The 14,534-nt window shown below is 41.8% G+C and overlaps 1 protein-coding gene across 9 annotated transcripts in view; it reads right to left on the bottom strand.

Annotated features, from left to right (window-relative positions):
• Window positions 1-7,115: 7,115 nt before the first annotated feature.
• Window positions 7,116-14,534, bottom strand: part of LOC117047225 (golgin subfamily B member 1-like) — a 57,791-nt gene continuing 50,372 nt past the window's right edge. For 7 of the 9 annotated variants that reach the window (XM_033150157.1, XM_033150140.1, XM_033150167.1 and 4 more), the window contains 4 exons: window positions 11,559-11,653; window positions 11,218-11,334; window positions 9,670-9,781; window positions 7,116-7,656 (listed from right to left, as the gene is read on the bottom strand). In XM_033150157.1, coding sequence (XP_033006048.1) covers window positions 7,498-7,656; window positions 9,670-9,781; window positions 11,218-11,334; window positions 11,559-11,653 — 483 coding nt within the window. In that variant the 3' untranslated portion in view covers window positions 7,116-7,497. Of the gene's footprint in view, window positions 7,657-9,669; window positions 9,782-11,198; window positions 11,335-11,558; window positions 11,654-14,534 lie in introns of those variants that run through there. The other 2 variants (XM_033150184.1, XM_033150201.1) reach the window with 2 other exon arrangements.

Genomic DNA, 14,534 nt, shown 5'->3' with positions numbered 1-14,534 from the left:
CTATAAATTTCATTATAAATAAATAATCCCGGTTTCCACACGAAGGCAGAATTTCCCACGCTCCACATAACAGACGGCAGCATCACCCTTGCTGAATGCACTGTGCTCTGGTGGAAAGGAATGCGTTTAGAGAGTCAGGGAGCTTGAGCAAGAAGAGATGTGTGAAGCTAAACAAAAAGAGGGTAGCGGTACAAGAAGGAAAGTGGGAGCGGGGACAGAAAGCCGAGTGGCACATGGAAAATAGACAGACAGCAGACAGAGAGAACCAGAGGTAGACAATACAAATGGGGGCAGGGTGAGAGACAATGGTAAGATTAAGAGCAAGCATCAGTGATGAGACAGAACACAGGAAGCTGCTTTTTGCTGAGTCAGACTATTCGTCCACCTAGTTCACTATTAGTCCAGTTCCAGCATCCCCAGGGCTGGTGTTTGTTGCACATGAAGTTAGCCACAATCCAGGTAATCTGTAACTTCCTGATCAATGCTGTTTAATGAGCTGTCCCTTAAACCAGCTTCTATCCAAGTAGAAAACAGAAGCCATCGTTTAGCTGAAGTGTGTACACACACGACCACTGCACATCTGCTGGTTTGCTAAACTGACAGTACAAAGGTGCCGTCTTTGGACATTTCAAAGTACAGTGGTACCTCTGGTTACGTACTTAATTCATTCCGGAGGTCTGTTCTTAACCTGAAATCGTTCTTAATCTGAAGCACCACTTTAGCTAATGGGGCCTCCTGCTGCCACTGCGCCGCCACTGCCCGATTTCTGTTCTCATTCTGAAGCAAAGTTCTTAACCCAAGGTACTATTTCTGGGTTAGCGGAGTCTGTAACCTGAAGCATCTGTAACCTGAGGTACCACTGTACTGAAATTATAAAATGCACACGTTGTTGAAAATAACCATTTAAGTCAGGGATGGGCAACATGTGGCTCCATCTTGCCCAGCCAGCATGGCAAATGGTCATTTATGATGGGAGCTGTAGTCCAGCAATATCTGGAGGCCATAGGTCCATAGCCCCAACCCCTGATTTAAAGAAACATATTATTTAAAGCACCACCAAATCTCTACATTATTCCCAACGATATAAACAGTCATAGCAGCAAAGATCTAAAAATAGACCTTCTCTGGAAAGTGTTGGTTAATGTTTTGGAATGGCAGCTGTTCTCATTAAGTGCTCACTTACAAGAACTATTCTGTATCTGTGAACTGTGAATTCCTTCTCAAAAGGACTGTTCCAGGAAATGCACTGAGACAAGTCTGGTTCCACTGACCAAAAACAACTTGCACATGTGCCTTCTGTTTGGGATTTTCAAGTGCAGTTGTAAGGGAATACGTGCCTCCAACTATCAACAACAGTTGTTGGCATTTGTCTTTCTTGAGAGATAATCGATTGTACCTCCGGGGGGGGGGGTTCAAATTGCTGCGTTAGCAAGCACCGAAGTGACCTTCCCGGGGTGCAAGCCTGGGCAAGGTGTATGGAGGTCCTGGACTGCCCAGACAATAAGACCTCCCTCTCCGCCTCACTGAAGTGGTCCAAAGGAAAGCAGAGCAATACGTTTGGCACCAGCTTGGCTGCAGGAGTTGCCGGAAGGAGGTGTACAAGGTGCCATCCAATCATCTTAGGAACAGATTCGTGCAGGGCTTACGCGCCTTAGTCTTTTCTTCTCCTGAAGATATCCATAAGGCAGCAAAAGTTTAGGACCAGAGTTCTTCTAGATGAGCTACCTTCCCAGGTTGATGAACCCCATCTGCTCTTCATGTCCCACTACATGCAGAAACCGCCTTCTTGACTGTTGGACCCACTATTGTTCTCATCTGCTCAATCCACCAGAACCTGTCTTCACATGCAGGAGAAATCACTAACTCACTGAGGGATTGAGACCCATAAGCTACCCTCACCTGGTTTAGCCAGCCAGACAAAGCCATTCCTGGGGTGCGGTTGCTGTTGCATGCTGACAGCTTTTAGGCGCCACAGGTGAGAGCTGAATGCAGGGTAGGAACCAAAGGTAGACCAACTGCTCCAGAAGGAGCACGACATGTCCCCTACCAAAGGTATTAAAAGGTAAACGGACCCCTGACCATGATGTCCAGTCGTGTCCGACTCTGGGGTTGCGGCGCTCATCTCGCGTTACTGGCAGAGGGAGCCGGCGTACAGCTTCTGGGTCATGTGGCCAGCATGACAAAGCCGCTTCTGGCGAACCAGAGCAGCGCATGGAAACGCCGTTTACCTTCCCACTGGAGTAGTACCTATTTATCTACTTGCACTTTTGACATGCTTTCGAACTGCTAGGTGGCCAGGAGCTGGGACCGAGCAATGGGAGCTCACCCCATCGTGGGGATTCGAACCGCCGACCTTCTGATCAGCAAGCTCTAGGCTCTGTGGTTTAACCCACAGCGCCACCATCTATGATGGTTCAAATAGAGGTATTACCCCTTCTCTAACAATCCATACGCCCCTAGCAACAACAGAAACAATGAACTAATTGCTTCACAGCATAAAGCCAAAAATAAACAAAAAACAGAATAAAGCACACAAAAGCAAGCATTTTTTTAAAAAAATGGACACATTTAGTCCACATTTATCCTCAAGTCGATTTGTTAGTTCCCGCTTAGATGAAAGATCTAATATATTTTGAGGGGAACAAAAAAGTGGTTCTGCAAGGCTGACAAAATTGGAGGCAAGCAGGAACAGGGGTGATGGTATAAAAACATAGCTTGGGGCTAGGAGCTGCAGTAGCAAAACCATCAGTACCAAGTGCATATCTGGTTTGGGTTGATATCTTACATGGAAGCAAGTTTCACAGAAAAGTATTTAGGATCAGGATGCTAGCCAGGTGGACGCAAATTGATTTCAACTGATGCCTACTTCTGTATGGTGAAACAGGCAGTACAGTGGTACCTCTGGTTAAGAACTTAATTCATTCTGGAGGTCCGTTCTTAACCTGAAACTGTTCTTAACCTGAGGTACCACTTTAGCGAATGGGGCCTCCCGCTGCCACGCGATTTCTGTTCTCATCCTAAAGCAAAGTTCTTAACCCGAGGTACTATTTCTGGGTTAGCGGAGTCTGTAACCTGGAGCGTCGGTAACCCAAGGTACCAATGTACTTTAATCATCTCCAAAGCTTAAATTCTAACATTTGGCTCGTTGTTTTTCTGTGTCATGTTCTCACATCCTGAAAGGATACTTGCACTTCTGCACCATGGAGAGATGTATGTACTCAAGACGTGTGTGGAGTTCATCAGCCCTCTATGGGGTGATGAGTAGGTTTACATTGGTAACTAATTCAATTTGTTTAGGCTTGTAGTGTTAGTAACTTGCAGAGTATCCCACTGGAATAACAGCAATTAATACAGTTCCATCAGATATCCTAAGTGGTTCTGACACTCACCAAATGATAGTCAATCTAAAATCAAGGCACTATTGAATATACTGCTCCAATGGGGCAACTTGAATTAGAAGGTAATGCAATTGTTTGTGTCCGCACAAGGAACAAGCTCTTCAAGTATACTCAGAAGACCGACACTCCCCCCCCCCACCTGCAGTAACATCAAGTCTTGTTTTATCTTCTAAAAGGTGAAACAATATATGGATGATACTTACCAAACACACCAGGGAATGGTGAAAAATAGCAATAGCTCCCTTGGAACAAATGAAATGATCTCACCTTCTATTTCATTTATATCCAGCTCGTGGAATGAAATTCATAGAACGCCTAGGTCTGCCATGCCATTTTTGGAAACATTTCCCCCCCAGTTTGTGCTTATCAAAGCAACAGCTTAAAGGGCTAGATAAATTAGGGCAGAGTTTCTGATGCCATTGGATGCCTTCCCACTCTAAACTGCTGACAATGGCTTCCCTCACTTCCTCCACTCTGCCAATCTCCCTTTTGTCACTTCCTTTTCCTAGTTTACACATAGGCTGAAATAATTTCTACGCCCATGCCTAGAACTAGGGTTTTTGTTTGTTTCATCAGTACCTAGCTCTATGTTTATAGAGCTCTGTTTATAGCTCTATTAATAATTAAGAGGCACTGGTTTCAAAAACAGAATTTACCATGTACAGTTCTGTAGTGGTGAGCAAACTGTACATGTTATCAGGATTCTGTAGTAGAGAGGCAGAAAATAGCCACCTTATCTTGAGATGAGGTGACTCTATGCTGTAAATGGGATATGACTCAGCAACTAGTCACTTACAAAGTGATAATTGCAGTTACTTCAGTTCTGTGTCATGCACTTTTGATCTGTGTTGCCTACAGCACATTTTAGTATCTGGTATCTCAAACACTGGAAAATGTATTGTGTGTCTGTCTCTACAGGCATTGGGTTAACCTGGGGCAACAGAGTTGTAGCCATCAGGCAACTTTCAAATCCAGAATTGTTCACAAATGCTTGGCATCAGTACCTATCTTTCAATAGCATCTTTTGAATTTCCTGTGCTCAGAGAGAGCTGACACACACATTAAAAACTTCTTAAAGAAGACTTCTGCTTGTGTCAGAACATTTGACTCATGTATGGGGGTCTTGCAAACCGTGGCCCTTCACATCCAGAAAAAGCTACTCCAAAGGCCTAAGGGACTGTCAGGGTAGTAAATAATGCAGGTGATGTGAGAGACTTACACTGGGGGTATGTGTATAATTGAAGATTTTCTATATGAGAATGGAAGTGCTTCTACTCATACAATTTGATCTACAGATCTAAGCCCTAGTCTGTGGTGGGGAAGTCCCCATCAACACAGCATGTGTTGAATACATGCTCCTTTCTAAGTGTGGGGGTCCTTTCCTCTTTATTTGCTATATTTCCTCATCCCATCAAGCCAGGACTATTTGTTTTTAAACAAGGTATACATAGCTTTTTCATAAGAAATGTCAATTGTGGTATAGGATAAAAAAATAAAATAAAAAACACAAAATAAAAAATTAAATTAGAAAGACATTAAACAAACAAGAATTCAAAATCTATTCATCTCCCTGCTCCTTGTCATATAAAACAGTAAAGTTATTTAGAAGAATGCACCTCCCCCATATATAACCAGTACTTCAGAGTCTCTTTTGGTGGTTTTCATAGGATGATTAGGCCAGGAATTCCCTCTTCAAAGATGACAAGGTTGTTACTGAGAACTGCGATAGTCATGCCCAGGAAGACTGAGGTATTTTGGGGAATGTTTTGTTGGGAGTTTTTGCTGCTGTTACTGATAATTAATTTTTGTATCTTTATGTGGAAATTGTTCAATTTGGTTATGTAGTTTTTGATGTGTTTTATTTATTTTTATGACGACTTTTGATATGTGTGTTACTATGTAAATCTTTTCATATTGTAAGCTGCCTTGAGCATTGTTTTAACTGTGGAAAGGCAGCATACAAATAAAATGATGATGATGATCTCAGCTGCCATCTTAAAGGGCTGGTGTATTCAAACCCTTGATCCATACAGCATTGGGAGAGGAACTACCACAATGGCTGGATCTTGATTCCAAGAGCTTCTGAAGAACATACATGTGTCCTGGTGTTCAGAGACTATACAGTCCTAGTTTAGTTACAAACATCCATATCCACCCAGCTCTACAGTGAGTAACCCTTCTGAAATGGACCAGTTACTGTTTATAAGCGCAGTGCACATAAGGAGAAGTGATAACTTTGCAGAAGAGTGGTTAAATCAGTAGAAGCTTTTGTAAACTTGCAGTATATTCTGCCTGACCCTATAAACCTTTGACCTGGAAGACAAAGCCTAATCCAGGTATACAGAAAGATGCATAACCTAAGCAGGGTGTAAGGGAGTGTCTGACAAGTTTCCAATCACGCAAGAATTGTGTCCATTTTTGTAGCACCATTGAGATCTTTCGTCCTAGGGCCTGGTGTTTGATCAGTCTTTAGAGAACGTACACTTAACATATTGGACTTTAAGAATAATGAAGTGCATTCCTGGCATCTATGCTGCTCTTGTCCTCTTGTCAGTGAAGTTCTAGCCTTTAACAGACAGCTACACTCTTCTTTTCTATTTATTATAGCTGAGTGGGTTTCTGGCACACCCTATGTACCCTGCCTCCATCCATATCCAAGAACTTAAATCCAGTTTCTCTGAGGCAGCCACCTTGTGTCTAGGCATTGGAATCCACTAAATAAGACCCCACCCTCAAAGGAACGAATTTACTAGTAAGTACCAAAGTCTCTTGCTCAGAAGCAAGATTCAAAAACCACACTTGCTATCACACTTGCACTGCAATCCAGAGGTTTTATGGACACCCTCAATTTTCTCCACATAGTCACTTCACAAGATCCCTGAACTACTTCTTAAACTCTTCAATTTACTTTAAAAGCAGCGAAGTATTTGGCATCAGTTCAATAGTAAATGGAAACTACTACTCACACAAGCATAATAGTCCCCTCTCTGAAGTCTTTTTATTCTAATAAGAAACAGAAAGCATTTGCAGTTGAGGACTTTGCAGTAGGCATGTTTTCTTCTTCTGAATGTTCATATCTGACAACTTAATCAGATGCTAGTTCAGTTGCTAGTAGTTTCCTTTGAGACTCAGCAGACAATTTCATTTTATGTGACACGTTTTAACAATCAGCTCTTTAGCTGTCACATCTCTTTAGACACTTCCTGGTTCAATCATAACCATGGGCTCACTTGCCATTCCCACCAAGTTTGCTTTCCAGGTGTTAATTTGCCACGTAGGACCCAATACATAGAGAAGGAAATCTATTTGTGCATGCATGTCTTTCTCAGTGTCAACATCTGCTGATGTGATTATTGTATAAACATGTTTGATCTTTGAACAGCTGCCACTGTTTTGGAATTGCATGCCTTTAAAGTGATCTTTTAATGAAAATAATGGATTCCTGTAATTTCAGAGATGGTACTTGGAAGTACCTCCTCCTCCAACTATAATTTCACTGTGATTGCTACATATTTCAACACGGAAGAGAATTCTGAGTGACTAGAAGCACTTTCAGTTTTACAAGGCTTTATTCCAGTGACTAATTTTGGTGCAAAACCATTCTAGGTAATAATAATTTTTTTTTGTATTGTGATCACTATGGATCTATCTGATCTTGGACTCTTGAGAAATTATCAACTACATGCTATATTAGAATGATGCTATAATACAAGGACACAAACAGAATAAACACTTTATTTCAATATGCAAGGAACATTTTCAACTGTATTTGTGGATATCGGATAATTAAATAAAAACAACTTTGGCTTTGTCTCAATCTATCATACAAAATGAATAAATGAACAAACAGCAGATAATTAAATAAAAACAACTTTGTCTTTGTCTCAATCAATCAATACAAAATGAATAAAGCAATCCATGGTCCTGGACTAGTTTCTGGGAAGCTCAGAGAGACAATCCTTCCTTGCAGGACAGTCTGCCCCAGAATAGGCCCAGAGATGTGGCCTTTTGGGATGGTGGAGTTAAATAAAAAAGAGTAGTTTGGCTAATATTTACATACTGATGATATGGGAAAGGTTGTCATTCTGAGCTTTTCCATTTATAAGATGCCCGTGAGTCGTAAGAAAACAAAAATATGCAGGGCCACTAAGTAACTGAGAAAGAAATAGCGAGATTTTGCCCTGCAAGTCAGCAATTGGGAGCGGCAAAGTCTTTGTCCCCGAATCCATCTCCTGAAAGAAAGGGCTCCTCTTTTTACCTGTTCAGAAAAGAAGCATTTGATCCTATTAAATTAGCATTGGGCATTCATGCTTTCCAATCAAACCCACAAAAATAAACACAAAAGGTGGAATTAAATGAGAAAAAGTGTGTCATAGCTAAGTTGTAGGGTCTTTATTGCTTTCACATTGCAAGTGATCCACATCTATGCCATAAGATACTGAAGTATTTACAACACAACAACTTAGCATCATATTATGAACCTTGATGATTCTCCAGCAACCACTTGTAATGTGGAGCAGTAGTGCAGAGACGGATATATATAATGACTGACGTCTTGTGTAATAAATGCATTTCAATTTTTAAGAGCCCAGGTATGGATCACTTGTTTTCCGTGGCGTTCCTATAGCAACTGTCGCATTTATTTATATTTCATATAGTTATGTACCAAAACAGTATCTAACCAATTTACAAAAGATTACAAATACATCTTTTGTTAAACACTCAAAGACTCTTTTGGGATATAAATACATAAAATAAATACAATACTAAAATATCCTAATCCTAGAAAGGCAAAACAACCCCAAAGCAGACACTTTAAAGACTTCTGATAGGCTAGGAAAATCAGGGGTGGAGCAAGGGCGGGGCATGGGTTCCACCCTGGAGGGGGTGACACTTGGGGCCCCGCCCCCGCGACCGGCGACTCTCAAGCCGAGCCCCACTGCCTGTCAAAAACATTGATCGGCACGGCAGCAGCTGGCTTGCTTCCTCGGCCAGCACGCGCTTTGCTAAGTTCTCCCTTCCTGCTGTGCCCTGGGCGGGGCCACGGCGAAAGCAAAGGGTGGGCCAGCGAGGCGCCACGCCTGTGTGTCGTGATGTCAGGATGCATGCATGCTTCGGAGCGGCGCCCTGCCCCCAGGGGTGCCTCCGCATTTGCCGCCCCAGGTAGCCAAGCGGCTCCGTTCGCCACTGAGGAAAAGTCTATCAGAACAGCTGAGTCTTCAGTTGTCATCTGAAGCTCATCACATTTGCAGACTCCTATACTGCAAGAGAAAGAGCTTCCCAGAAGGTCAGTGCTGCCACAGCAAGGCCCACTTCTGAGATATCATAACTGAGGGAAGCAGAACAGATAGCATGTGGTTCAGTAAAATCTGGGAATCTAAATTTCCCAAAATTGAGGTATGCTACCATTACAAATATGGGGAAATCTAGTATTCCCACCCCCCAACTTCACAGTGAAGGATTTTCCAAATTACTTCAGCTATGATCCAATACTCTTCCTATCTGCCCACACCCCATTCCCCACCCCCACCCCCGTCACCAAGGGGAAAGCAAGCTTTCTAAGGCTTTCTTTTTTTGGCTACCCTGATTTGCAGAGGGAAAAGAGACATGTATTAGGGGGTGATCTGAAGAGCCATGAATGGTTGGGTGCTTGCACATGAGGGCTTTAAAATTATCTCCTTTCAGCATCATTGTCCCATGGCCTCAAAAAAGATTCCTCTAAGGAGGAACATCCAATAACACTCAATGGGCCACCACCGGACCTGTACCTCTGTGCATGTAAAAGTACTTTCTGTCTACTTGTGGGGTAGAGCAAGGTGAAGTAGGAATAGGATAGAAGCCTAGGTAATTTGGAATCAGAACAGAAACTCCAGTTTAATATCTATATCTTTGATACCATAATAGCTCACCTTCCCATACACAAACATTTTTATGTTTGGCCAACCAACCAATCAACACAAGTCTTATCTTGATGATAAGAATGTATAGTTGTGCCCATTAACACTGCCTGCTGATGTGACAGGGGCAGAATCACCTACATAGGGCTAAAATAAATACATCTTATGCCTTAGCAAACTAACGGAGAAGTGTTCTGGGTTTTTTAAAAAAGTTTTACTGCTCTCTAATTCAATTGCTGGAAATATTTTAATATTCAGTATTTTAAAAGTTAACACCAGTATTTCAGTGAAAACCCTTTTGAAAATAAATGACTTACAATTTGGCATTAGTCATCCGCATTAAAGAAAATAATGTATCAGATTTACAGGCTTACCTTTCGTACTACCGTAAGTTCGCTAGCGTTGATGATAAAAGGCTGCCTTTCCTCTTCTTCCACCTGAAAAGCACATTGTTCAGATGCTGACCTGGAATCAATCATTTCAAGCCTTAAAAAAAAGAAATGCAAAAGGCTTATCAGATTCATGACACTTTTAAACTGCTATTTATCTATACTGATCATTCTTTTAATTTTAAACTGGGATATCAGCCCATTTGGGGAACCTGGTTAATCTGAACTGAGTCAGATCCTGTAGTTAAATGGAACAGGTAATTTCATTACAATTTTATTAACACTCCTTTATTAATGGAGTAGTAACCTTTATTCTGGAAACAGCAAGTAATTGGCTTTGAAGCCCATGCTGCTCGTATCAAGTTCATAAGCATATACATGGATGGGGTATACTGTAATATATAGGGCAGGATTCAGTGGAAGCCCTGCACAAGGACCTCCACTTGCACAACAGGGCTTCCCCACTCTCCCTACCCCACCTCATGGAACTGGTTCAAGTGGACCCATGAGAACCTCAAGAACAGCAGGAGGAGGGGGGATTTTTCTGTCTAGGTCTGGGGACTCCTTTCAATCTATAGCAATAGATGTATGAGATGTATGTGTCAAATATGGAGCACTTATTGAGTCTTATTGATAAATTGCTCCAATGCAATCAGTGTTGGTAAGTGCTTAGGGATAATATGCTGTTGGGCTTGGCCAGCACTGGTGGTGGGTCGGAACATGAGAAGCACACATATACTTATCACGTGTACACACACACACACACACACACACAATACATCTCCCAAACAAACAAACAAGCCCCACCCATCTGGCCAGGCCTCCCCAGCATGTGAGTTTAACACACGGACACATTCATTCATACCAACATTCATGCTCTTAGACAGCCGCTCTTGCATCCATTCTCCCCTCTTTCCCGCTCAGTTCCTACTTGCATTTCTCTCAGATACAGTCTTTCACTATCTGCTATTGACCCATCTGATTAGCTGGGTTGTCAGGTCTGCAGTGTGGGGCCATGACATTGGTTGCAGTGCACAAAGGAAGCCCTACTGATTAGCCATCAGCTATGTTCATGAAGAAGGTTGCTGTCCCAGCACAGTGGGCTACATCTGGAGCATAGCTGTCAACTTTTCCCTTTTCTTGCGAGGAATCCTATTCGGAATAAGGGAATTTCCCTTTAAAAAAGGGGAAAGTTGGCAGCTATGATCTGGAGTGTCATGGGGAGGTTAAAGCAGCACAAGGACAGTAATATTTATACATAGGGATGAGGATGACTGCGGGGGAGAAAGGTTTTAACTTCACCCTGCCCCCAGCATTTCTGATGCAGCCAGTAATCTTTCCCATGAACCAGTCTGACAGTTGACCAGCTGTACACTGAAAAAAGGGGGGCCAGGTCCCCTGAGAATTTGGTGGGCTGCACTGAGAGTGACCAAAGGTCGCATGCATGGGCACATTACAGGTTGCCTGTTTGTGGTCTACCAATATCAGCACAGTTCGAGATCAGCCCCAAATACCTTTCACACGTGTTGCTACCTTTTAATTTGTTCTTCCAAGAGCCCGAGGGCCTCTTCCGCAGCTTCCCGTCTATTCCTCTCTTCTGAGAGAGTCCCCATTAATTCCAATAAAGTTGGTTCTTGCCTCTGTGCAAGCCTAGAACAAACCCAAATTCCAAAGGAGGAAAAAAATAATGCAAAGCAAAACTAGTTTGCTTTATGTAGTAGTTTGTTCCTATTGGATTATTGTACAGTAATTATTCATCTTAGGTGGTTAAAATTTATGATATGATAATCTTACATCTTATCAAGAGAAATGAGCTCTAGGTTTAAGACCAGTTAATAAAGCATAGTTTACAAATGAGCAGAAATAATTCTGACCTTCCATTGATTTCAATGAAGTCCATGCTGTCCATTTCAATGACTTCAGCTCTTTCTTGAGGAGCTCCTGGAGGAAATTCTGCTTGAGTCTCACCCTAAACAGAGCAATATGGATATGCTGCTTATGTGGAAACTTCATAAAACCAAAAGATTGTTTGTTTAGTAAAGTTAACTTATTTCACAACATAGTACTGTATGCAAACACTTCCATGTAGCTGTTTATATTAATTCCAAAATGAATAATTAAAGTAGGAAGGATGCATGCCCACAATTGTTAGGAAGACTTCTGGAATACAGGGGGAAAACTGGGTGCACAACAGAAGTGATAGCTCTGAAGAACTATGGAGTGGAGTGAAAGCAAACTTTGGATAAGAAACTGGTTCCTGGTTTAATCAGACCTGAATGTCTTTCTTAAGAGCAGAAATCTCTTGTCAGCAGACCTGAATGTCTTTCTTAAAGGCGGAAATCTCTGCCAGCCTGGACCCTGGAAAGCAGAACTGTTAACAAGACCTAAGACAGTACACCAGTGTGAAGAAAATGTGGTTAGCAGCACTAGGCAAACTTCATGAGTGTTCTTGTACCCTGAGAAGACTTGAGAACAGATCAGTATTGTAATTCAATGTTTCTCAAAGGGTGTGGTGCAGGAAAGAATGACAAGTGTGGCAGGAAGATTCAAGGGCAATCAAAGAAACATTTAAACATTTCAGTGTAGGATAGTATAGTTTAGTATAGTATCAATTTTTTAAAAAATGCAGAATATGGTTAGATATGGAGTTTGTCTCAAATTAGACCTAATATAAATGAGATTACCGGGCAAAAGCAAGCTCAACACCTCTCATTGAGTTTGTACACATACTTAAGGTACTTATGTAAGGGGCTTGTTTATCATTCTATTTTAGGATTGATTCATGTTCTTATGTAGCTGCATTGCTTTATACTTTTTGGATGTCCTATGATCACATTTTATTCTGTGAACTGCCCTGAGAGCTCCAGGTATAGTGCAGTAAATAAATTCTACTACTACTACTACTAATAATAATAATATAAAGTATCTTTGTTTTATGTTATAAATCAAGCACTACTAGCTGTTTCTTTTGGTTTTCCAATATATTTCTTACGATTAAAAAGTTTGGAGTGGCACAAGCAAATTTTAATCTGAAAGTGTGGCTCAGATAAAAAAGTTTGAGAACTACTGTCCTGAAACAACACACAACTATTTCTGCTGGTGTCTGCCCCTGACCTACCATTTGCCAATGCAGTTGTACCTTGGAAGTTGAACAGAATCCGCTCCGAAGGTTTGTTCGACTTCCAAAACTTTCGGAAACCAAAGTGTGGCGTCTGATTGGCTGCAGGAAGCTCCTGAAGCCAATAGGACACCATGGAGGCCGCTCCGGACGTTTGGCTTCCAAAAATCGTTCAAAAACCGGAACTCACTTCTGGGTTTCGATTGTTCAGGAGCCAATTTTTTTGGGACCCAAGGCATTTGAGATCCAAGGTATGACTGTATAAACAATATTATGCTGTTTTGATTGCTTTCCCCCCTCAAGAATCCGAAAGAAAGACTGGAATGAGAGAACTGCTGTCTTTCATCTTTGGCTTTAAAAGAGAAGTTGTGTGATGTTATTTGAGCTGTGGAGACAACACCCATACTACTGTCCAACCTGAAAGACAGTAGGTAAAAAGTGTGTTTCCCACCCAACATATGACCCATGATGATTCATTCTGGCTGGGAAAGTTAGAGTGAAATTCTTGTCTTCAATTTTTTCTCCCCTCTCTTCTTTGCATTTAATTGGGGGGGGGGGGGAATGCAAGAAGAAACAGGTTTTGTACAGGCTAAGAAAAAAGCAGCCCCACAATATATAGTCCTCAGAAATTGATTCAAACTAGATTTTGGGCTAGGACAACACAACTATTTCTGCTGGTGTCTGCCCCTGACCAGCCATTTGCCAATAAACAATATTTAGCTGTTATGGTTGCTTTTCCCCCTCCTCAAGAAGCTTAGGAACATCCTAAAGAAAGGCTGGAATGAGGGCACTGCTGCCTTGAACTTGGTAGGGTAGAGCAAAAAGCATCTCTGCTGAGCTACAGGAATAGCAGTATAAACAAGAGAGAGACACTATGTTGAGCCAGAGAACAAATGGGTGGCAGAACTTGATGTTAATTTTGAGCAACTGAGTAATTTAGAAAGGACACTGAAATCAAAAGAGGATCAAATTCAATCATTGCAACAAGAACAGGACATTATTCAAACAGAGTTGTCCAAATATCTGTCTGCATTGTCAAGTAGTAGGTACTTCATCAAAGACAGTGACAGTGATGCTGGTCAGCAAGCAGCTAAAACTGTTTTGGAAAAATTCTCTACTGTGATAGATACTATTATCAGCAAAGAAGCTGAAGCAATGACACTGCAGCAAACTATTTTAGAGAGAGAGGAAGAAGTCCATCACCTGAATAATCAGCTAGAAAGCATGTTGTCCTTGAAGGAAGAGAAAGAGTTGACGCAGAATGACTTTAAAAAGGCCAAAGCTGCTGACCAATCTGAGACTGAACATCTGTTAAATGAACTGAGTACAGTCGTACCTTGGTTCTTGAACATAATCCATTTCGGAAGTCCGTTCGATTTCCAAAAATGTTCGAAAACCAAGGTGCGGCTTCTGATTGGTTGCAGGAGCTTCCTGCACTCAATCGGAATCCGTGGAAGCCACATCGGACGTTCGGCTTTCAAAAAAAATGTCCGCAAACCAGAGCACTCACTTCCGGGTTTGTGGCATTCGAGATCCAAAGTACGACTGTACTACTAAGGATGAATTACGTAGGCAGCAATCTGTCTGTGAAGAAAAGAACATTGCATTATCAAACATGAGGAAGGAGGTTGTTTTCCTCCAGGAGAAGACAGATAAATTAGAAAAAGAGCTTGAAAGTAGTTGCAAGACACTAAAAACCGGATGTCAAAAAGCAGCAAAACTTTATCACAGC

This window comes from Lacerta agilis, chromosome 1 (genome assembly GCF_009819535.1).
Source record: "Lacerta agilis isolate rLacAgi1 chromosome 1, rLacAgi1.pri, whole genome shotgun sequence".
Taxonomy (NCBI): Eukaryota; Metazoa; Chordata; class Lepidosauria; order Squamata; family Lacertidae; genus Lacerta; species Lacerta agilis.
The sequence above is the reverse complement of the archived record's forward strand: the minus strand, read 5'-3'. Positions and strand labels throughout refer to the sequence as shown.